This window comes from Dama dama, chromosome 24 (assembly GCF_033118175.1).
Source record: "Dama dama isolate Ldn47 chromosome 24, ASM3311817v1, whole genome shotgun sequence".
NCBI lineage: Eukaryota > Metazoa > Chordata > Mammalia > Artiodactyla > Cervidae > Dama > Dama dama.
The window spans coordinates 64,222,770-64,243,298 of NC_083704.1; the positions used below are offsets into that span (position 1 = coordinate 64,222,770).

Below are 20,529 nucleotides of genomic sequence, written 5' to 3' on the forward strand. Positions count from 1 at the left end.
GCCCGTCACTCGGTCACGCAGAGAGGACCAGACCCGGGCCGACTGTCACGGGGCCACACAGAGAGGACCAGACCCGGGGTGCCCGTCACTCGGTCACACAGAGAGGACCAGGCCCTGGCCGACTGTCACGGGGTCACACAGAGAGGACCAGGCCCGGGGCGCCCGTCACTCGGTCACGCAGAGAGGACCAGACCCGGGCCGACTGTCACGGGGCCACACAGAGAGGACCAGACCCGGGGTGCCCGTCACTCGGTCACACAGAGAGGACCAGGTCCCGGCCGACTGTCACGGGGCCACACAGAGAGGACCAGGCCCGGGGTGCCCGTCACTCGGTCACGCAGAGAGGACCAGACCCGGGCCCACTGTCACGGGACCACACAGAGAGGACCAGACCCGGGGTGCCCGTCACTCGGTCACACAGAGAGGACCAGGCCCTGGCCGACTGTCACGGGGTCACACAGAGAGGACCAGGCCCGGGGCGCCCGTCACTCGGTCACGCAGAGAGGACCAGACCCGGGCCGACTGTCACGGGGCCACACAGAGAGGACCAGACCCGGGGTGCCCGTCACTCGGTCACACAGAGAGGACCAGGCCCCGGCCGACTGTCGCGGTTTCCACGGCCGCTGCCTCGTCTACTGTGGAGCACCGACCGCAGGAACAGCAGGCCCACCTGCCAAGCCTTCGGGTTTGTCGAGGAAAGTCAGACACACGTTGGGGTTGGACGACCTCCCAGTTCTAAAATGCAGGTGACCCACCGAGCTGCTCATAGCCCCAGTGAGGCCCACCTTGACCCACGTCCAGCCGCCCACAGGCTCTATGCCCCGGTCCAAGAATAACCCGGCTCCCCAGGGCCGGTCTCCGGGGCTTGGAGGGAACTGTCTGGGCAACAACACGTGGAAGCCCAGGTGGCTGCCCCTCCTCAGCACGGGGTCGATGGGACCCCGCCTTCCCTGCCAGGCACCTCCTCAGGCTGGGCCAGCGCTAGGGCTGGACACAGACGCCCTGCCCAGGGGCTCCATCTGAGCCTCGGTCTGGGCCACAGGGACCGCATGAACCCCACGGGGCCTGGACCTCCACCCTGCTCAGCTGCAGGCGGCCATCGACCCCCATGAGAGGCACCTCCACCTTGCGTTGGCAGCTCAGGGAGAACTGGACAGCCTCTGGAGATGCCAGTGGACAGACGCGTGTCCCGGGGGCGTCACGCCAGGGTCTGGGCCCCTCCCTGCTCCCCAGTTGAGGCCTGTGGCGGGCACCCCCACCCGGGCCCCCGCGGCCACCCACCTTGAGGAACTTATACAGAAGGAAGGTGAACCAGTTGGTCAGCATCTTCTCGGCCACTGACTCCGTCCTGGAACAGAGATGTGGGGTGACCTCAGGCCACCCGACCCCCACCGCCCCAGGGCCCGTGGTCAGGCCTGGTCTCAGAGCACGTGTCACCCAGCGACAAGGGTCCCAGGCACGGCAGACCCCAGGCTGGTCCCCAGAGTCGCCTCAGCAGTGCCTGGGCTGGGCCAGTGGGCTCACTGCTGCAGGCGGGCGGGCAGGGGTGTGGATGGGCAGAGGAATGCCAAGGGCACGGTGGGCAGACAGGGTGCAGGTGGGCAGGGGTGCACAGGCAGGGAGGGTCGCAGGCAGGCAGGCAGGCGGGGGGTAGGGGGAGGCGGGAGGCAGGGGGGAGGCGGGGGGCAGGGGGCAGGGACAGAGGGAGGCGGAGAGCAGGGACACGGGGAGGCGGGGGTGCAGGGGGCGGGGGGCGGGGGGGAGGCAGGGGGCAGGCAGGCAGGGACAGAGGGAGGCGGGGGGCAGGGGGGAGGTGGGAGGCGGGGGGCAGGGGGGAGGTGGGGGGCAGGGGGCAGGGACAGAGGGAGGCGGGAGGCGGGGGGCAGGGGGCAGGCGGGGGGCAGGGCGTGGACACACCGGCGCAGCAGCAGCTTGGGGTGGTTCTTGCTCTCCAGGTTCTTCTCGATGAGGTCGGACAGCAGCTGCTTGAGCACGCCCGTGGCGTACTCCATCTCGCCCTGCAGGGCCGTCATGATGAGCGAGGCCACATTGCCGCGGTCCCGCATGGAGAAGCTGCGCTGGGCCTCCAGCGTGCGGATGAAGGTCAGCAGGAAGTGCTTCTTGGTCAGCAGCTGCCCGAATAGCGTCAGTGACTTCTCCACGTTGGCCTGCACCTGGGGGTCCGCAGGCCTGCTTAGACCTAGGGGGCAGCAGCCCCTTCTGGCTGAGGGACAGTCCGGGCCTGGGGGTCTGGTCACCCATCACCCTGACGGGACCCTAAGCCCCAAGTCCTCGTAGCATAGTTATGGCCCGGCAGCTACCTGAGAAGCCCACAGTGGGCAGAGGTCTGGGCACGGCGGTGAGGTGCCTGCCCTGCCCCCCTCTGCGTGGCCCGGCTCTGACAGCTCAGAGGAAGCCCGGTGTGCCATCCACAGTCACTCACGCCAGCACCCACACAGAGACCCCTCTCCCCACTGCAGAGGACACTCAAGGCCAGACGGGGGCATGGCTCGTTGGGGTCTCCCAGCACAGATGTGGGACAAGGGGGTGGAACGCAGGCATGGCTAGCTCTAGGGCCCCACGTGTTCACTCTTTTCTGCCCCAGAGCTTATCAGGGCAGAAGGGACACAGGCCCCCAGCCCAGGCAGGACACACAGTCACAGCTAAGACCCGTCACACAGCACAGAGGACCGCAACCACAGGAGACGCATCTGCCAGGACAGGGAGCCCCAGCGTGGCAGCCACCCCGGGAAGCAAGGGGCAGTGAGTAGCCCAGGGCGCCCGGGCCCCAGTCAGTGTGACGGGAAAGCCCGTCGAGCTGCCGCTAGACAGGGGTCTCCACCCACAGAGCCACCTGGGGCGGGGGCGGAGCCCCGACATCCTAGGGGTGCAGGGAGGGATGCCCCTGCCCACAGAGCATGACAGCCCTGCCTGTTCTGAACCGGGGCCTGGGCTCCTGGCCGGCCACTGGGGCGCCCGGGAGGATGTGGGAGCCAGCCCACTCCCCTGCAGCAGGCTGGAGGCCTCATGCAGGAGCCGGGCTGGCCAGCCTGGGTGGTGCACGGTGGACCACAGGCCCAGAGAAACAGCTGGGCCCTGGGAGCCCAGGCTAGGGGTGGTTTGCTGGGACCAGGCCCTCCCTCCCAGGAGGCTTGGGCCGGCCCCCAGGCCCCCGCTGCCCCAGGACCCCAGGACCCCCGCGGAGAGGGCCGGCAGCCCACCTCCATCTCCTTGAGCACCGGGTGGTCCTCGATCCCCGGGAAGAGCACACGCATGGCGTAGGTGCGGTAGTCCAGGAACGGGATGCCGGCGCCGTCCAGGTCGTTGGTGAGCTCGTGGATGTCCGTCTGTAGCTCCGCAAAGGCTGCGGCCAGACGAGGGGTCAAGGCGGGCGCCCGGCCCCGCCCACCCCGCACTCAGGGTCCTGCTGGACCTGCCCGGCCCGCGTCCCCAGTCCTGATGCAGGGTGAGCCCCCCGCCCCCGAACCGCTGCACATGTAACCGAGACGAGGGCAGAGACTGGGCTGGGCTGGGGGCCCCGGTCCCAGAGGCCGGGGCACTCGTGGCTGCCCTGGCTCTGGCCGCCTAGGAGGGAGCAGAGCCGCCGCCCCTCGGGCCAGCAGGCCCCCGACACGCCCGCCCGCTCCGAGTGGCTCCACTGTTCTCGGGACATTCCAGAGCCGTGAGGTGTGCACTGTCTGGTCAGGAGCCAGAGGGCGCTGGGCACGTCAGGGGAGCTGAACAGGAGCCGGCCCTCACCTCCCCGCCTGCTGCTGGGTGTCTGTGCTGGGACCCTGGTCATCCTCGTGGAGCCCCGCATCGACAGGGCTCTGAGAGGCATGCGTGGGCTGGGCTCCGAGTAGACCCCCACCCTTCTCCCACTGGCTGTGGGCACCGGCCAGAAAAGCCGGCCGGCCGAATGGCGGCCAGCACAGGTCCAGGCTGCTGCCTGGAGCCCACGCGGGCACACGGGTGTTGAACCCACCAGGGTCCCTGTGGCCCTGGCCCGGACGCCCACCCCTCACGCCCACTCGCTGGTCCCACAGCAGTCGCGCACTCAGCACTGGGGAGGCAGCCTCTGCTCCGTGGGGATGAGCCCCTGGTCTCCCCCCAACACACAGGCACCCTGGGGATGTCCCCAGCCCTCCCCCCGAGCCCCCACCCCCAGGCCACTGCTCAGACTTCCGGCCTGCAGAGCCCCTCTCTCTCAGGCCGAGCCCGGCCCCCGGGGTCCACCTCCCGGTTGGGGACTCTTGGGGGCAGGGGGTACGTGACCAGGTGCAGGACACCGAGCCTACCCTCTGGGGTCGTCCTGTCCCTGCACAGGGGAGGAGTCACAGAAGACAGGTTCTGGGCACGTGAGGCCTGGTTGGGCTCCAGACCCCAGACCCTGGTACAGAGGATGCGGCCGCGGCCTGAGAAGGTTTCTCCCACTCGACCCCCAGGGCAGGACAGACACCCGCCCCACTGGGTGACTCAGAACAGAGCAGCCAGGCTGAAGGTCGTGCGCACAGAGAGTTCCCTCGCCCCAGGGCCACCCCTGGCCGCAGGACGGACCAACGCACACCGGCTCTTGGATCACCAACTACCCACCACACCCGGGGAAACGGTGCCACCCCGCCCTCAGCAGCAGGCGCGGCGTCTCCACACCCAGACGCCTGTCCATTCACACGCAAGCAAGACTGAGACACCGTATGCCCACCGGGCGTCCTCCAGCCAGGCTGGGACACAAACAGGGGCTTCCGGCGGGGTCTGCCTGCGGGATCCCCCCACAAAGGCCCCAGTCAGACCGCCCCCGCCTCCCTCGACTGAGTCCAGCACAGCACGGCCCGCAGGAGAGTAGGAGACGGAGTGGACTCAGCGGGCAGCACGGCCCAGTTCAGCAGCCTCGGCCAGCCCCGCCCCCGGCCCCGCCTCCCGCCCACCTTCCTTGCACTCCAGGGCCACACGAGACTCCAGGTTGTCCATCTGCAGCTGCAGGCGCTTCAGGGTGCGGTCGGCATCCCGCGACTTGCGCTTGTAGGCGATGAGCACGGCCACGATGACCAGCAGCAGTAGGCCCCCACCTCCGCCGATGCCCACAATGGCGGGCAGTGTCAGCAGGCTGTCCGAGTACATCTGCAGCACCCCTGGCGAGAACTCGAAGCCGCCGGCCCGGACCTGGGGGTGCAGGCTGCTCAGGGGGTGCCTGTCACCCACGGCTCAGGGCCCCGTGAGCTTGGCGGGGTGGGGTCACGGGTGCCGGGGGGCTCCCTCGGGCTGGGGTGGCCCTGCGTGGGGCCGAGGGGGCGTGGACGCACCGTGACCTTGTGCTGCCCGGTGAGGTTGGGGGACTCGCAGAGCAGCTGGGTCTCGGACACGGTGAGGGCGCACGGTGTGGAGCCGATGAGCACCGTGTAGTTGAGGCGAGAGTTGCCGGGCGCTGGCGGCAGCAGGTTGCGGCCCTGTGGGCAGAATGGGGTGAGCCGGCCACAGCCACCGCCAATCAGCCCCTGCCCCCCACCGTCCCTGAGTGGCCCACCTTAAGGATGAGCGGCGAGCTGGGCTTCAGCTCCAGCAGGCCGGTGGGGCTGAGCGGCTCCAGCACAGGGTCCGGGTAGTAGAGGAAAGATGAGGTGTTGAGCACCAGCAGAGCACGCACGTCGTCCATAACGAAGCCCAGCTCGTCCGGTCGCTCCCCAAGCTCAGGCGGGCTGCGCACGCCGTTGTCCACTGATGGGGCCCGGCACACCATGGTGGTGTCGTTGTACACCAGGCAGCTCTGGGGACGCGGGACAGAGACGCTGGGCTGGCTGCTCCACGAGGGGCCAGGCGCTAGCAGCCGGCCTGCGGCCACACCCGCACGCCCACCCTCCCCGGGACCCCCCAGGTGCGGCCTCGATGGCAGGCGTGGGGGGCAGGGCCCAGCAGGGACTCACGTTTTCCCTCTCAACGCCGGCGTACTTGGCTCGGATGCGTGGTTCACGGACAGTGGCCAGGTTGGTGCCCGTGACTGTTAGAAGGGTCCCTCCACTAAAAGATGAGGGCGATGGGAGTCACAGGTGGGACATCCTGGGCCCCTCTGCCCGGGGCCCAGCACAAATGGGAGGCACAGACACCCCACCCGGCCCCCCAAGCGACAGTCAAGGGTTAAAGCCTCTCAGCACCGTGCTGGGTGGCGGGACCATGTGAGGGCTGAGCTGAGAGCTGGCAGCAGGAGCCCCGAGCCACGTGCTGGTCTCTGGCGGCTCAGGACTGGTGTCATGGGGCTCAGGGTGGGCAGATCGAGGGCTGCGGGGCCCAGCAGGGGGAGGCTCCCAGTGGTGCCCTGACCTGTTGATGCTCCACTCAGGGTCGATCCTCAGGATGGTGGGGTCCTCGGTGTAGTTGTACTTGACCTCGGGGTTGGTGAGCTGAGCGCGGTTGATGTTGACAACTATGGGAACACTGCCTGGGCTCTGCCCGGGAGGCGTCAGACACCGGATCTCCCGGGAATTCCTCCTGGAGGGGCGGCGGGGGGTGGGGGGTGGCAGTGAGGCACCTCCAACCCGCCTGAGCATCCAGGCTCCACCACCACAGGCTGCGGACACATCACTGGCCATGTCCCACCCTGGCCTCACCTGCCTCCCCGTGACACAGGCCGCTGTGGGCCCTGCCTCCAGGCGACTGAGGACTGTGGGGGTCACCTCCCCCGTCAGCCCCTGCGAGGGGCCAGGTGCTGTCTGTGCCCTTCTGGAGTATGTCCCCAGCTGAGAGGTGGGTCTGGGGTCCAAGCTCCCTCTCCAGGGGACACCCCACCCCCGCGTCTGCCTCCTCTGCAGTGTCGGCTGATGAGCCTGGCTGTGTCTCCGTCCGCAGAGCCAGGCCCACAGGCACCAGGAGCTCACTGGGCCTCAAGGCAACCCTGTGGCACCCCATCAATCGCCCGGGGATGGCTGGTTGGATGGACCCCACCGTTTCAACATGCGTCCAGCAGGGCCAGAGCCCACGCTCAGGGCCAGAGCCCCATGCTCAGGGCCAGAGCCCACGCTCAGGGCCAGAGCCCCACGCTCAGGGACCATGCTCAGGGCCAGAGCCCCATGCTCCGGGCCAGAGCCCCGCGCTCAGGGACCATGCTCAGGGCCAGAGCCCCATGCTCCGGGCCAGAGCCCCGCGCTCAGGGCCAGAGCCCCATGCTCACAGCCAGAGCCCCACGCTCAGGGACCATGCTCAGGGTCAGAGCCCCACGCTCAGGGACCATGCTCCAGGTCAGAGCCCCATGCTCCGGGCCAGAGCCCCGCGCTCAGGGCCAGAGCCCCATGCTCACGGCCAGAGCCCCACGCTCAGGGACCATGCTCCGGGTCAGAACCCTGTGCTCAGGGTCAGAGCCCATGCTCATGGCCAGAGCCCCACGCTCAGGGCTCCTGCCTCCTGGAAGGACACACTCGATGCACTCATTGCCCCACCTCCACTGTCTCTGATCTGAAAACAAGCTAATCCCAAGTCCGGGCCATGAACCGGCGAAACGGGCTGCTGAGCTGGGGGTGCTGGGTCACCCTACGGGGCAGCCGGCCCGGTCGCCGCCTGCACCTGCCTGTCCCTTCAGTGCCTACAGCACAGCCGCCAGGCCCGCATGCGGCAGGCTGCAAACACCAATAATTAGTCTGATAACGGGTAATTACCGCAGGAAAATATTTAAAGGCTCGCTCCATTATCATCCCTAATCTAAAATTATCCACTTCAAGGCTCCCGGCTTTTGTTAAGGTTCCCTTTCTCTCTCTTAAGAATTTCTTTAAACGGCTGTACTCTGGGGGCATCAGCCCAGGGCAGGGCACAGCGGCCGACTGTCCCTCAAGCCAGGCCCCGCCCACCCAGGCCCCGCCCACCTGCTCTGGAGGGAGCCGTCTCCGTGGTAACCGTCTCCGCTCTAGGTTTCCATAGTGATCACCCCAGCCAGGCTCGCCACAATCCCCCTTGTTTCCCAGGCAACGGAGGGGGCGCCCAGCCATCTGAACCAGCCGCCACCCGGGGCAGGCGGGGCAAGCCTGGGGTCCCCACGTACCAGGAGAAGGAGCAGGGCCGGCCGCCTACTGACACGGCCACGTCGCTGCCCGCGTTCAGGTGGCTGCCCTCGATGCCAATCCAGGTGCCCCCGGAAAGGGGCCCGCGGGCAGGGCTCACGCGGTAGAAGGTTGGCGTCTGGGGAGAGAAGGGACGGGCTGGGGCTCCGGGAAGCCCAGGTCTGTGCGCACTAGGTCTGGGACAGCGCCCACAGGCAGGGCCCCAGGTGCAAGGCGGCCCCTGAGTCAGGCCCTGCAGATGAGCGGCGCAGGGCGGGGGCCATCACTCGAGGTCGCCTGAACCCCGGGTTGCCTCTGTGGACGACTTGTTGGGGGGGCCCCTAGTCCCCAGGGTCCTGGGAGGAGAGGCCGCAGGGCAGGAGGGCGGGCTTACCACAAAGGTGAAGCGCTTGGGCGACAGGGCGCGGTAGCGAGGGGAGCAGTCCCGCACGCACACTTCCACCAGGGCGTCGTGGGCCCGCACGGTGCTGGCATCCCCAATTTCACAGACGATCCTGCGGGGACGCGGGGGTCCTCAGCTGCCACAGCGCTGGCCCCGCCCACAAGGCCCCGCCCAATCACGGGCCCTGTCCCACAGGACCCGTCCCACTCACTGCTAGACGCTAATACACTATCCACTGGGCTGCGCAGCGCCTTGCCCCCCCCCCCACAGGCCCCGCCCACTCTGGCCCCACCCCCCCTGGCCTGGCCCACACAGGTCCAGCCCGCCCACACAGGCCCCGCCCACTCTGGCCCCACCCCCCTCTGGCCCCACCCCCCCGGCCTGGCCCACACAGCTCCAGCCTGCCCACACAGGCCCCGCCCACTCTTGCCCCACCCCCTCTGGCCCCATCCCCCCCTGGCCTGGCCCACACAGGTCCAGCCCGCCCATACAGACCCCGCCCACTCTGCCCCCCCCCCCGCCCCCTGGCCCCGCAGGCTCCGCCCCACTCACTGCTCTGCGCTGATGTACTCGCTCTCTACCGGGCTGCACAGCACCTTGCCCCCACCCCGCCCACACAGGCCCCGCCCACTCTGGCCCCACCCCCCTCTGGCCCCACCCCCCCTGGCCTGGCCCACACAGGTCCAGCCCGCCCACACAGGCCCCGCCCACTCTGGCCCCACCCCCCCTGGCCTGGCCCACACAGGTCCAGCCCGCCCATACAGACCCCGCCCACTCTGCCCCCCCCCGCCCCCTGGCCCCGCAGGCTCCGCCCCACTCACTGCTCTGCGCTGATGTACTCGCTCTCTACCGGGCTGCACAGCACCTTGCCCCCACCCCGCCCACTCTGGCCCCACCCCCCTCTGGCCCCACCCCCCCTGGCCTGGCCCACACAGGTCCAGCCCGCCCATACAGGCCCCGCCCACTCTGGCCCCACCCCCCTCTGGCCCCACCCCCCCGGCCTGGCCCACACAGGTCCAGCCCGCCCACACAGGCCCCGCCCACTCTGGCCCCGCCCCCTCTGGCCCCACCCCCCCTGGCCTGGCCCACACAGGTCCAGCCCGCCCATACAGACCCCGCCCACTCTGCCCCCCCCCCCGCCCCCTGGCCCCGCAGGCTCCGCCCCACTCACTGCTCTGCGCTGATGTACTCGCTCTCTACCGGGCTGCACAGCACCTTGCCCCCACCCCGCCCACACAGGCCCCGCCCACTCTGGCCCCACCCCCCTCTGGCCCCACCCCCCCTGGCCTGGCCCACACAGGTCCAGCCCGCCCACACAGGCCCCGCCCACTCTGGCCCCACCCCCCCTGGCCTGGCCCACACAGGTCCAGCCCGCCCATACAGACCCCGCCCACTCTGCCCCCCCCCCCGCCCCCTGGCCCCGCAGGCTCCGCCCCACTCACTGCTCTGCGCTGATGTACTCGCTCTCTACCGGGCTGCACAGCACCTTGCCCACGCGCACACCCAGCCGCACGTCCTCGAAGCGCAGCCCCAGGTTCTCCCCTGTGATGGTGAGCCGCGTGCCGCCTTGCCGCGGGCCCGTCTCAGGGGACAGCTGTGGGAAGAGGGGACAGCTGGGGCGATGGCCGGGTGTCGGAGACCCCCTCTGCCCTGCAGGCCTGGGGGCGCGCCTACCTTGAGGATCTTGGGGTCTGCGCAGCGGCTGCTGCCGTGGCGGGCATGCATCCATTCCGCAGGCGAGTCCGCGGGGCAGTGGGGACGCAGGGAGCAGCGGCGCTCGGCCACGCACCAGCCGCACTCGAAGCGAGGGTCGGCCTTGAGGCAGAGGCCGCAGCTCTCCCGCAGGGCGGGACACTTGTACAGGTGGGCTGCGGGGAGGACGGGGGTCAGCGGCCGCCCGCGGGCCTGGCCCCTGGGGCTGCCCCCCACCCGGCTCACCTTGGATATTCTGGGGGTTGTCGATGACGAAGTGGCCGTTCCACACCACGGACAGGTTCACAGGCAGGTCGCTGACGTCGTTGCCCTCGTAGGAGTACTGCGGCGGCAGGAAGAGGGTCAGGCTGCGCGGCCAGGCCTGCGTGTCCCCCGTGGCCACCTCTGGCACCAGCCACTGGTGGCAGGCTCGGCAGGGTGGTGTCTGGGGGCCAATCTGCACCCAGATGCCCGACGTTCCGCCACCCCGCCCCTCCCTGCGTCCATCCCCACCACACCCCCGCCCAGGCCAGCCGAGGGCCCAAGCGTCTGCCCCCATCCAGCAGCTCCTCTGCACACAGGTGGCTGCTGCCCTCGCCCTCCAGCAGCCACAGGATCACAGCCTCCAGGGTGACCCCCACCAGGACGCCAGGATTCCCCCGCACTCCCTTGGGCACATGTCAGGACGCCTCCTCATCTCCAGGCGGGCGCAACAAGCCCTCCTCTGGGACTGCCCTGAGTGTGACATATGCATCCCCTGTGAGGGCTGCCCCCCCCCACCGCCCCCAGGCTGGGCTGGGCTTAGGGACACAGCCCTCCCAAGGAGCCCAGCTGTGTCCCACTTTCTCAATTGAAGACTTGCGCTCCATCCCAGGGCAATTCATCATCATCTTATCTGCAGGAATGTAATTGGATCCTATCAAACTCCCTGATGCTTTCCTTTCCCTTCACACGGGGCTGCAGGAAAGACAAATGTGGGCCTGGTGGGAGGGGGGGAGGGGTGGACAGAGGTGACAGGGGCCCGGGGATGGGGAGAAGAGAGACAGCGGCCTTGGGGAGGCACAGGGAGGAAGGGTAGGCAGAGTGAGAGGCAGGCGGAGGGCGGGGCCCACAGTAGCCAAGGAGGCGGACATAAAATGGGACTGGCCAGGCAGGCAGGCACTCGGACCCTAGGCGCTGGCCGAAGGCCAATCTACCCTGAGATTGTGCTGATCCCTGGGCCCCAGGCCCACCCGGCCAGAACAGAGTCAAGAGGATTGGAGCCTGACCTCTGACCTCATGCCTCTCCCCTAGGTTCCGGGGGCCTGGCAGATGACCCAGAGGCACCCACCCACCACTCAGGGCTTTGACCCGTGCTCGGAGGCCCACTGCCCTCCTGAACAGATGGGAGACCGAAGCCTGCCACCTCAGGACCGCCAACTCAGCCTTCTCCCCTCTCCCACCACAACGTTCTAGCTCTGCAGACCCCGCCATCACTAAACTTACGGGATGCGATCCAAGGCCTTCGGAAGGTCACCCTGTCAGACATGAGGCTCCAAGGGTGGGCAGCAGCGTCCTGACCCAGGACACCTCAAAGGAGCTGGTGCTGTCCCCCTAACCTCGGCCCCCAAGGACAGCTCTCGTGCTCTGAGCCCACCCAGGCCCCTCGCCTACGTCTGAGACAGACGGGCTCCCTCCAAGCGTCAGGGTGGCTCTGGGAGTGGACCCTGCTCACCTGGGCCCTCCCAGCTAAGGTGCTACCATGGCCTGGGGGGGGGCCCAGGGCGCCCCCGTAAGCAGAAACCCACAGCACTGGGTCCCGGCGGGCGCCCTGGTGCTGAGCGCACTCACCGAGGAGTTCTGGCACTGCAGGCTGGAGCTGTTGAAGCGCACAGCGCCGATGCGGGCCGGGCCCCCAGGGAGGTGGAACAAGCACTCATACCCCCGCTGGCCCGACTGCGGCTGCGGCAGGTTTCGGGCGGTCAGGGTGATGGGCTTCACCACGCCCACCGGCACGTAGATCTGGGTGGAGGGCAGGATCTGCGGGCAGTCCTGGGGGGATGAGACTGCAGCTGAGGCTGGGCTGGAGGCAGAGGGTGGCTGCGCGGGGCCCTATCTAGCATCGCACGCCCACCCCACACACAGGCACGCTGGTGATGCCGGGGCCAGCCAGCCAGGCCCGGGTTCCGGATGGCACACCACAACCTGGGCAGGCCCGCCCCTGGGAATCCCACCAGAGGGGCCCCAAGTGGGAGCAGCTGACAGGCCCCTGAGGCAGAAGCAGGCACAAGCTCTCCACCAGGGGCCGGGGGAGTAGGTAAAAATATTCCGAGCGGGCAGAAAAACAGCCCGGCCCCCAGGGCCAGCGTTTCAGCAACAATAACTGATGCAACAGCCCAGCTTGCTTGCAGCAGGACTGAAGCGGCCGTGGAGGAGCCAGAGCCGGCCCGTGGGAGCCCCACAGAAGGTGCTTTAAATAGAGACACTGAAAACAGGCTGCCATCCCCATGCCCCACAGGCAGCTCCCGAGGCGGCCGGGCTGGCTCTGCAGAGGTTCCCAGGGCCCCCGGGGCCACCTGCACGCGGGCACTGGCCGGCACACGGGCTGCGTGTGGGGCTTAGGCTGCAGCCCCACGGCAGTGGCCGGCAGTGCCCAGCCCCCAGCCCAGGGCCCCCGCTGCCCCCACCCAGAGCCCCGCTCCCACCATCCCCTACCTCACCCTCGGGGTGAGTGCTGCTGTCCCCGGGGGTCTCAGGGCACAGACCTGCCCCCATCAGGCCAGAGCCTCACTGTGGCCTTGGCACCTTGGGACCCTGGCCCCAGAGAGGGGTCGGCTCAGGCCCAGCCCGACTCCCTTGAGCGGCTGAGGCCAGGCCAGGAGCAGATGAGCGGTGTGGACATGCGCCCTCCCCCGCCCCATCCCGGCCGACGTGAGAATGAGGGGCCACGACTGCTGCTGCCGGTCTGCTCACACAGACCGAGGGAGCGTCCAGATGATGGCCCTCCAGCCTGAGGGCGAAGGCACCAGGGTTACAGGTGTGGGCGGGACACAAGACCCTGGTGGGAAACCCCCCACGCCCCCTGCTGCGAAGGCTGAGTAGGGTCTGCTCCCACAGCAGGGCGGCCCTGCGTCAGGGGCTCCACACGAGACCCCCGCCAGGCCGCCCCACCCCACTGTGCGCCGGTGGCCCCCTTGAAGGCGACCGAGCAGACGCAGGAGTGCAGGGACCCTGAGCCATCATCGAGGGCAGGAAGGCGCTGGGGGGGCTGGGACCCAGGCCCCCACGGAGTGAGCACATGCTGAGGGGAGAAGGGTCACCCTGGAAGCCAAACCTGACAGGGTGACAGGCGTGGAAACGTCACACTCCTTAGGGACCGCCCCACGTGACCTGGGACCATCTGAGGGGGGCGTTCCTGAAGTCAGCCCACCCTAGACAGGCCCCTTGACCCCGATCGCCCCCGCCCGGCTCGAGCAAGGTCTATCCTGGCTGCTCTGCGTCCACGGCCGAGGCCCAGACAGATGCTGTGCTGGGGGACCCCCGGGGGGCACCCTCTGAGAGATCAGCTCAGACAGGCAGTGCAACCAGGGCTGGCCCGTGAGGACCGGGCCCCCACCTCACACATCCATTCTGCGGCCACCGCCAGCTGGCTCGGCCCGCTGGCGGCCCCCAGGGCAGGCCACACACCTGGGGCGTCCACCTGCCCGTCCCCCGTGTGCCTGCCTGCTCTCGGCTCATTCCACCCAGTGCCAGCTCGTCCTGGACGTGCGTCCTCACCAGGAAGTAGAAAAACCAAGGCCCGCGAGGTGGGTGGGACTGGAGGGGTGCAGCCAGGGCAGGTTCTGTGAGGGGTCCACGCCGACTCCTCCTCCTCCCCAGGCAAGTCCAGCCCCGCTGCCCGGAACAAAGTCAGGGCTCTGCACAGCTCCAGAGCTATCACCCCCGATGACCATCGAGGACCACGCAGCCTCATGGCGACTCTGGAAACCACCGGACGCCTGCACCTCGGCTCAGCCGGTTCCGTCCACGTGGAAGCCCTCCCCCCATCAGCATGCTGGACAGACGGCCCGGACATGCCTTCGGCGTGCAGCCCCCAAGCGGTGACCACCAGCCAACGCCACCAGCGACGGTCCCAGGCCGGGACAGCCCTCTGGCCAGCACCCCGCACACAGCTCCACGGCACCCCGACCCGCGGCCCCGTACCTCAGACACGTTGACACGGCCCTCCAAGAAGGAGCAGTCGGCGGCGTTGTGCGTGCACACGTGGCGGTACTTGCACCAGTGGCAAGGGAAGGAGCCGCTGACGCAGGACAGGCATCTGCAGGAGACGTGGGCGGTGAGGCGGGGCCTGCGACCCCCCCCACCCGGGCTGCGCCTCGGGGCCTCCGCAGGGGCTGCCCTGTACCGCCCAGAGCCACCCGCTGCGCGCTGGGGCTCCGCACCCCGCTCCCCACACGGCCTGACCACCTACACCGGTGTCGCCAGACAGACCCTCTCAAGGACAGGACCCTCTGAAGCCGGCGCCAGGGCACTCGACCATCAACATTGAAAATGCATTTAGTGCAGCTGAGAAGCACATTCTTGTGTATTTTGTTTTTATGTGTTTTTTTTTTTTTTTTTAATATATGGTTTTAGGGCTTCCCTGGTGGCTCAGTAAAGAATCTGCCTGCAATGTAGGAGACCCGAAAGTGATCCCTGGGTCAGAAAGACCCCCTGGAGGAGGGCACGGCAACCCACTCCAGTACTCTTGCCTGGAGAACCCTATGGACAGAGGAGCCTGGTGGGCTACAGTCCATAGGGTCACAGAGAGTCTGACACGACGGAGCGACTACTAGAGGCTTCTCTCAATTACCCATCACCCGGCCACACCTGGTCTCAGCCGCACCACGCGGGGTCTTTCCGTGGCAGCATGCAGGGTCTAGTTCCCCAACCAGGGACCAAGCCCAGGCCCCTGCATTAAGAGTGTGGAGTCCTAACCACCCAACTACCAGGGACATCCTGAGAAGCATGTCTTAAATTCTACCTCTTCATAATATAAGATTTAAGCGTAGGCGGGACAGCCCCGGTAGAAGCCGGCTCCCTGACTGGATAAGGCTTGCCGAGCGGCGGCCTGGACGGACTGCAGATCCCCACCCTGCACCCCTCACCTGCAGCTCTGCGGAGCACATGGCCTGGCCTCCACACAGAGTCTCGCCCCCTCCCAGCCTCTGGAATGCAGCCCCCGCCCCAACACGAGGAGGCTGGACCTCGGTCAGGGAGCAACACCCACTCGGGCGCCCGTGAGCTGCCAGATGGGTGTCAGCCTGTCGGTCGGTCCACAGAGACACAACTGAAAACCTGGGGCCTCGGCTCAAGGCTGACCCTGCCCAGGCTGGGCACCCGCCCCCTGTGCCCAGATCCAGGGCGACACACAGCCAGGCCCTCAGCGTCTCCCGCCCTTCCTCTGAAGCTGGCGTGCTCACAGGGGACCAGAGCCCCAGGAGAGCGCCTGTGCCTGCCAGCCATGACCCAGCGGGGGTGGGGGTGTGGGGGTACAGACCCTTCTGCCCCCAGGCGGCAGGTCTTGAGTGCCCACCCCTGGCCGGCCGTCTCCTGCCTGGACAAAGCAGCAGTGACCCCAGCGTCCTGCGTCACTCCAGTGCCCATTGCACACGGGATGAATTATCGCATCACACCCCCGCTGCCCCAGACCGCCCGGCCTCAGGCCTGAGCGAAGCCGCGCAGGGGGTGGGGCACTCACGACTGGTGGACGCTGCAGTTGTAGAAGACGAAGTCCACGGACGCGAACTTCTTGCCCGTCTCCTTGGACTTCAGGTAGAGCTTGACCACCCGCTGGTCTCCTACATGTGCAGCACAGGCCGGGTCACCAGGGCCCCACGCCGGCCCCAGGAGCCAGGGCAGGGCCTTGCTGAGGACCCTCCCCTCCACCAGGGGCCCAGCACCCACCCCCGTGGGCGGGGCCTGGCTGCAGTCTTTCCCCTGCCATCCTGCTTTGACCACCGCCCCCCCACCCCACCCCCGACGGGAGGGCCCCGTGGCCTCACCCTGACCCCGCGTGATGGGTGCCACCGCCCGGGCGGAAGGGGTGCGGCAGTGGATCCGGCCACCCTCCAGGACGCCCTCGGACTCGATGAAGTCCTCGAAGGAGCAGTTGACGCCAGCCGAGAGGTCGGGCACGTTCCAGGCCTGCAGCACGAGCTGTGGTGGCGGGGGGCGGGGGCAGGGTGAGCAGCCTGGGGGACGCCTGCCCACCCTGGGCCTCGCTCCGCCCTGGGCCCCAGCCACCCGCGGGCACTCACCGGGACCTCAGACGTGGTCACAGACACGTTGCGAGGCTGCACGCTCAGCTGCACGCACTGCAGCAGGTCCGCGGCGAAGCGCTGGGGCTCTGTGGCCCGTTCGCAGGCATCCTGGCGGGAGCAACTGTGGGCAGGGGCGTGGGCTCGGGCGGGAGGCCAGAGGAGCCCCAGGCCACCCCACACCCCATCCTGACCAGGGCCGCTGGGCCTCCGTCACTCGGCAGCTCACGGGACGCCCACCGCCCCCAACTGGACCCAGGGGAGCTAGCACTAGGCCGGGGCCTCCAGACTCTCGGCTAGGCCACCTGGGCCAGACTCACATGCTATGCAGGACACACCAGCCACAGTGGGGGTCCCGGGACCCCAGGCACAGCTCACACGACGTGTACTGCACGCAGCTCTCCACAGGCACCCGTGTCACCTGGCAGAGGAGCCTGGACGTCAGTCCCCGCCCCGGGGCCCCAGGAGCCCTCGTCTCGGGCCCTTCTTCCGCCTGGTCCCCTCGAGGGTCACCCCGGTCCCGCCCGAGTCAGGCCACACAGACCTGCCTCTCTGCAGACAGCAGCGGGCCCGGGAGACGGCTCTGTCCATCCCGGGAGTCAGACAGTCCCTCCTGCCCTGCTGTGCCCCGACATTCCCAAGGGAGCCACGGGCCCCAGTCCTCAGCCAGGAGGTGGGCGGGTGCTCACCCCAACCTTGGCGGCTCCCAAGGCGGAGTGACTAAGTCACCCGACGGCCAGGGCCAGGGCTGGGGGGCAAAGGAGGAGGCAGCAGCCAGGAGGGACGGAGGCCTGGCCTCACCTGCCGCTCCCGCTGCCAGGGGTCAGCAGGCTGGGCAGAGGGCAGCAGTGGGCTCCAGGCAGGCTGGGCAGAAGCAGCACAGCAAGCACGTGGCCTGGAGGAGCTGGCCAGGCCAGGACCAGGGGCCTGGGGCCCCGGACGCTCCCCATCCAACACAGCCCCCCGGCCTGGAGGCATCCATCAGGCGTTTGTCCCCAGGGGTGCCCCGTCGGTCAGGGAGGGGTTCCGGCAGGCTGGTGAGCCCCCCAGCTCCCGGGACGCCCACCTGCTTCTCTGTCATGGCATACAGGTACCGGCGGTCAGGGCTGAGTACCAGGTCACGCAGGATGGGGCTGCCCTCCTGGGCTACCACACTCTCATAGGCCAGCGCCGGCCGGCCGCCGGGGTTCGAGAGGTCCACCAGGATCTGTGGGAACGAGACCCACGCTGTGTGTGTGTGTGTGTGTGTGTGTGTGTGTGTGTGTGTGTGTGTGTGTGTGTGTGTGTCGGGGGAGTCTTCCTGCCCCAGCCCCACCCAGAGGAACCTGGCAGGACCACTGCGCCCAGCCCAACTTCATCAAGCGACTCGGACCACAGCCCAGGTGTGGGGGTCCCCAGGGACAGGACAATCACTGCCCAACACCCGCCCCCGTCTCGGCCACAGCTCAGGCGGGGGCAGCGGGACAGAGAAAGGGCTATTTGTGCAGAGGGGCAGAGGCACATGGGACGCAGATAGAGGGCAACCCCCCCGCGGGCGGGAGGCTGAGTGAGGGGCTACTCCGAGGGGGGCACCCCCGCTGGAAGGCAGGAGGGCAGGCATGGCACCAGTGCTGAAAGGTAGTCTAACCCCGGACGAGCCGGGCGCTGATCAGCCAGCTCTTCCCTGCAGCTCCAGACGCTGCAAGTATTTTTAGCTGCTTTTACCAAACAAATGTATTTAATTAACGGCGAGACCCAGGGGGCTTTCCAGAGAAGGGACCCGTGGGGCAGCGTCCTGCCGGCTCAGTCCAGCCCATGGGGCTGGCTCGAGGTTGGAGGCTCCCCCCAGGCCGCGTGGGGCCCCAGGCCCACCTCCACCGCGCCCCGGAAGCCCCGCTCCCTGCCCCTCACTTGCAGGGTGCGGCGGGGAGGGCCTGACTGGCTAGCAGACGCCCCTGGCTCAGGCCAGCTCCCACGGGGGCGGGTGTCCCCGGGCGGAGGCCATAGGGCAGGGGGAAGGGAGGGAGGGACGGGGTGGGGGTGCCGCATTCCTGAGGGCCCACGGCCCCCCCACATCCGCTCAGCTGCCGCCCCGCCAGGCAGGCGGGCTTAAGTCAAACCAGACCCGGAAGAGGCGAGTCCAGCTGGGCGGTGGGGGGGTGGGGGGGGCCGGACTGGGCCTAGAGCTGCCCAAACAGCCTGGGGGGGCCGGGGAGGCCACAGCAGACCAGCCTCTGTCCCCCAGGTTGGGCCTGGAGGGGACCCCCAAGTCAGCCCCAGGCTGAGGAGGCCAGGAGTCCACCCCCTGCCCCAGCCTGGCTCAGACACGCCCTAACTATGCAGGCTCTGCCTTGGTGCCCCTTCCCAGCGTCCCCCCACCCCCTCAGGGTACCACCCCCGCCCCTCAGAGTCATCCCCACCCCCTCAGGGTACCACCCCCGCCCCTCAGAGTCATCCCCACCCCCTCAGGGTACCACCCCCGCCCCTCAGAGTCATCCCCACCCCCTCAGGGTACCCACCCCCGCCCCTCAGAGTCATCCCCACCCCCTCAGGGTACCACCCCCGCCCCTCAGAGTCATCCCCACCTCCTCAGCATCCCCCCGCCCCTCAGCGTCCCCCCCCACCAACTCAGGGTACCACCCCCGCCCCTCAGAGTCATCCCCACCTCCTCAGCATCCCCCCGCCCCTCAGCGTCCCCCCCCACCAACTCAGGGTACCACCCCCGCCCCTCAGAGTCATCCCCACCTCCTCAGCATCCCCCCGCCCCTCAGCGTCCCCCCCCACCAACTCAGGGTACCACCCCCGCCCCTCAGAGTCATCCCCACCCCCTCAGCATCCCCCCGCCCCTCAGCGTCTCCCCCCACCCCCTCAGGGTACCACCCCCGCCCCTCAGAGTCATCCCCACCCCCTCAGCATCCCCCCGCCCCTCAGCGTCCCCCCCCACCCCCTCAGGGTACCACCCCCGCCCCTCAGAGTCATCCCCACCCCCTCAGGGTACCACGCCCGCCCCTCAGAGTCATCCCCACCTCCTCAGCATCCCCCCGCCCCTCAGCGTCCCCCCCCACCCCCTCAGGGTACCACCCCCGCCCCTCAGAGTCATCCCCACCTCCTCAGCATCCCCCCGCCCCTCAGCGTCCCCCCCCACCCCCTCAGGGTACCACCCCCGCCCCTCAGAGTCATCCCCACCCCCTCAGGGTACCACGCCCGCCCCTCAGAGTCATCCCCACCTCCTCAGCATCCCCCCGCCCCTCAGCGTCCCCCCCCACCAACTCAGGGTACCACCCCCGCCCCTCAGAGTCATCCCCACCCCCTCAGCATCCCCCCGCCCCTCAGCGTCTCCCCCCACCCCCTCAGGGTACCACCCCCGCCCCTCAGAGTCATCCCCACCCCCTCAGCATCCCCCCGCCCCTCAGCGTCCCCCCCCACCCCCTCAGGGTACCACCCCCGCCCCTCAGAGTCATCCCCACCCCCTCAGGGTACCACGCCCGCCCCTCAGAGTCATCCCCACCTCCTCAGCATCCCCCCGCCCCTCAGCGTCCCCCCCCACCCCCTCAGGGTACCACCCCCGCCCCTCAGAGTCATCCCCACCTCCTCAGCATCCCCCCGCCCCTCAGCGTCCCCCCCCACCCCCTCAGGGTACCACCCCCGCCCCTCAGAGTCATCCCCACCCCCTCAGGGTACCACGCCCGCCCCTCAGAGTCATCCCCACCTCCTCAGCATCCCCCCGCCCCTCAGCGTCCCCCCCCACCCCCTCAGGGTACCACCCCCGCCCCTCAGAGTCATCCCCACCTCCTCAGCATCCCCCCGCCCCTCAGCGTCCCCCCCCACCCCCTCAGGGTACCACCCCCGCCCCTCAGAGTCATCCCCACCTCCTCAGCATCCCCCCGCCCCTCAGCGTCCCCCCCCACCCCCTCAGGGTACCACCCCCGCCCCTCAGAGTCATCCCCACCCCCTCAGGGTACCCACCCCCGCCCCTCAGCGTCTCCCCCCACCCCCTCAGGGTACCACCCCCGCCCCTCAGAGTCATCCCCACCTCCTCAGCGTCCCCCCTGCCCCCTCAGCGTCCCCCCACTCCCTCAGGGTCCCCCCACTCCCTACCCCCAGTGCAGGGGGCACGGGCACCTCCCCCCGCCCCACAGTCACTGGAACTAAACGACCC

At 69.0% G+C, this 20,529-nt stretch overlaps 1 protein-coding gene across 1 annotated transcript in view; it reads right to left on the reverse strand.

Annotated features, from left to right (window-relative positions):
* The window catches only part of PLXNA1 (plexin A1), a 45,617-nt gene that overhangs the window by 12,243 nt on the left and 12,845 nt on the right, over positions 1-20,529 (reverse strand). Inside the window, exons 4-23 of the mRNA XM_061129046.1 lie at positions 17,458-17,598; positions 16,712-16,812; positions 16,392-16,515; positions 16,137-16,290; positions 15,833-15,932; positions 14,296-14,410; positions 11,944-12,144; positions 10,360-10,456; positions 10,096-10,289; positions 9,864-10,015; positions 8,413-8,533; positions 8,021-8,157; positions 6,313-6,480; positions 5,919-6,012; positions 5,522-5,761; positions 5,301-5,444; positions 4,926-5,160; positions 3,222-3,364; positions 1,918-2,174; positions 1,282-1,348 (exon numbers count right to left, since the gene is read on the reverse strand). Of these exons, the coding sequence (XP_060985029.1) occupies positions 1,282-1,348; positions 1,918-2,174; positions 3,222-3,364; positions 4,926-5,160; positions 5,301-5,444; positions 5,522-5,761; positions 5,919-6,012; positions 6,313-6,480; positions 8,021-8,157; positions 8,413-8,533; positions 9,864-10,015; positions 10,096-10,289; positions 10,360-10,456; positions 11,944-12,144; positions 14,296-14,410; positions 15,833-15,932; positions 16,137-16,290; positions 16,392-16,515; positions 16,712-16,812; positions 17,458-17,598 (2,985 nt within the window). The remainder of the gene's footprint in view (positions 1-1,281; positions 1,349-1,917; positions 2,175-3,221; positions 3,365-4,925; positions 5,161-5,300; positions 5,445-5,521; positions 5,762-5,918; positions 6,013-6,312; positions 6,481-8,020; positions 8,158-8,412; positions 8,534-9,863; positions 10,016-10,095; positions 10,290-10,359; positions 10,457-11,943; positions 12,145-14,295; positions 14,411-15,832; positions 15,933-16,136; positions 16,291-16,391; positions 16,516-16,711; positions 16,813-17,457; positions 17,599-20,529) is intronic.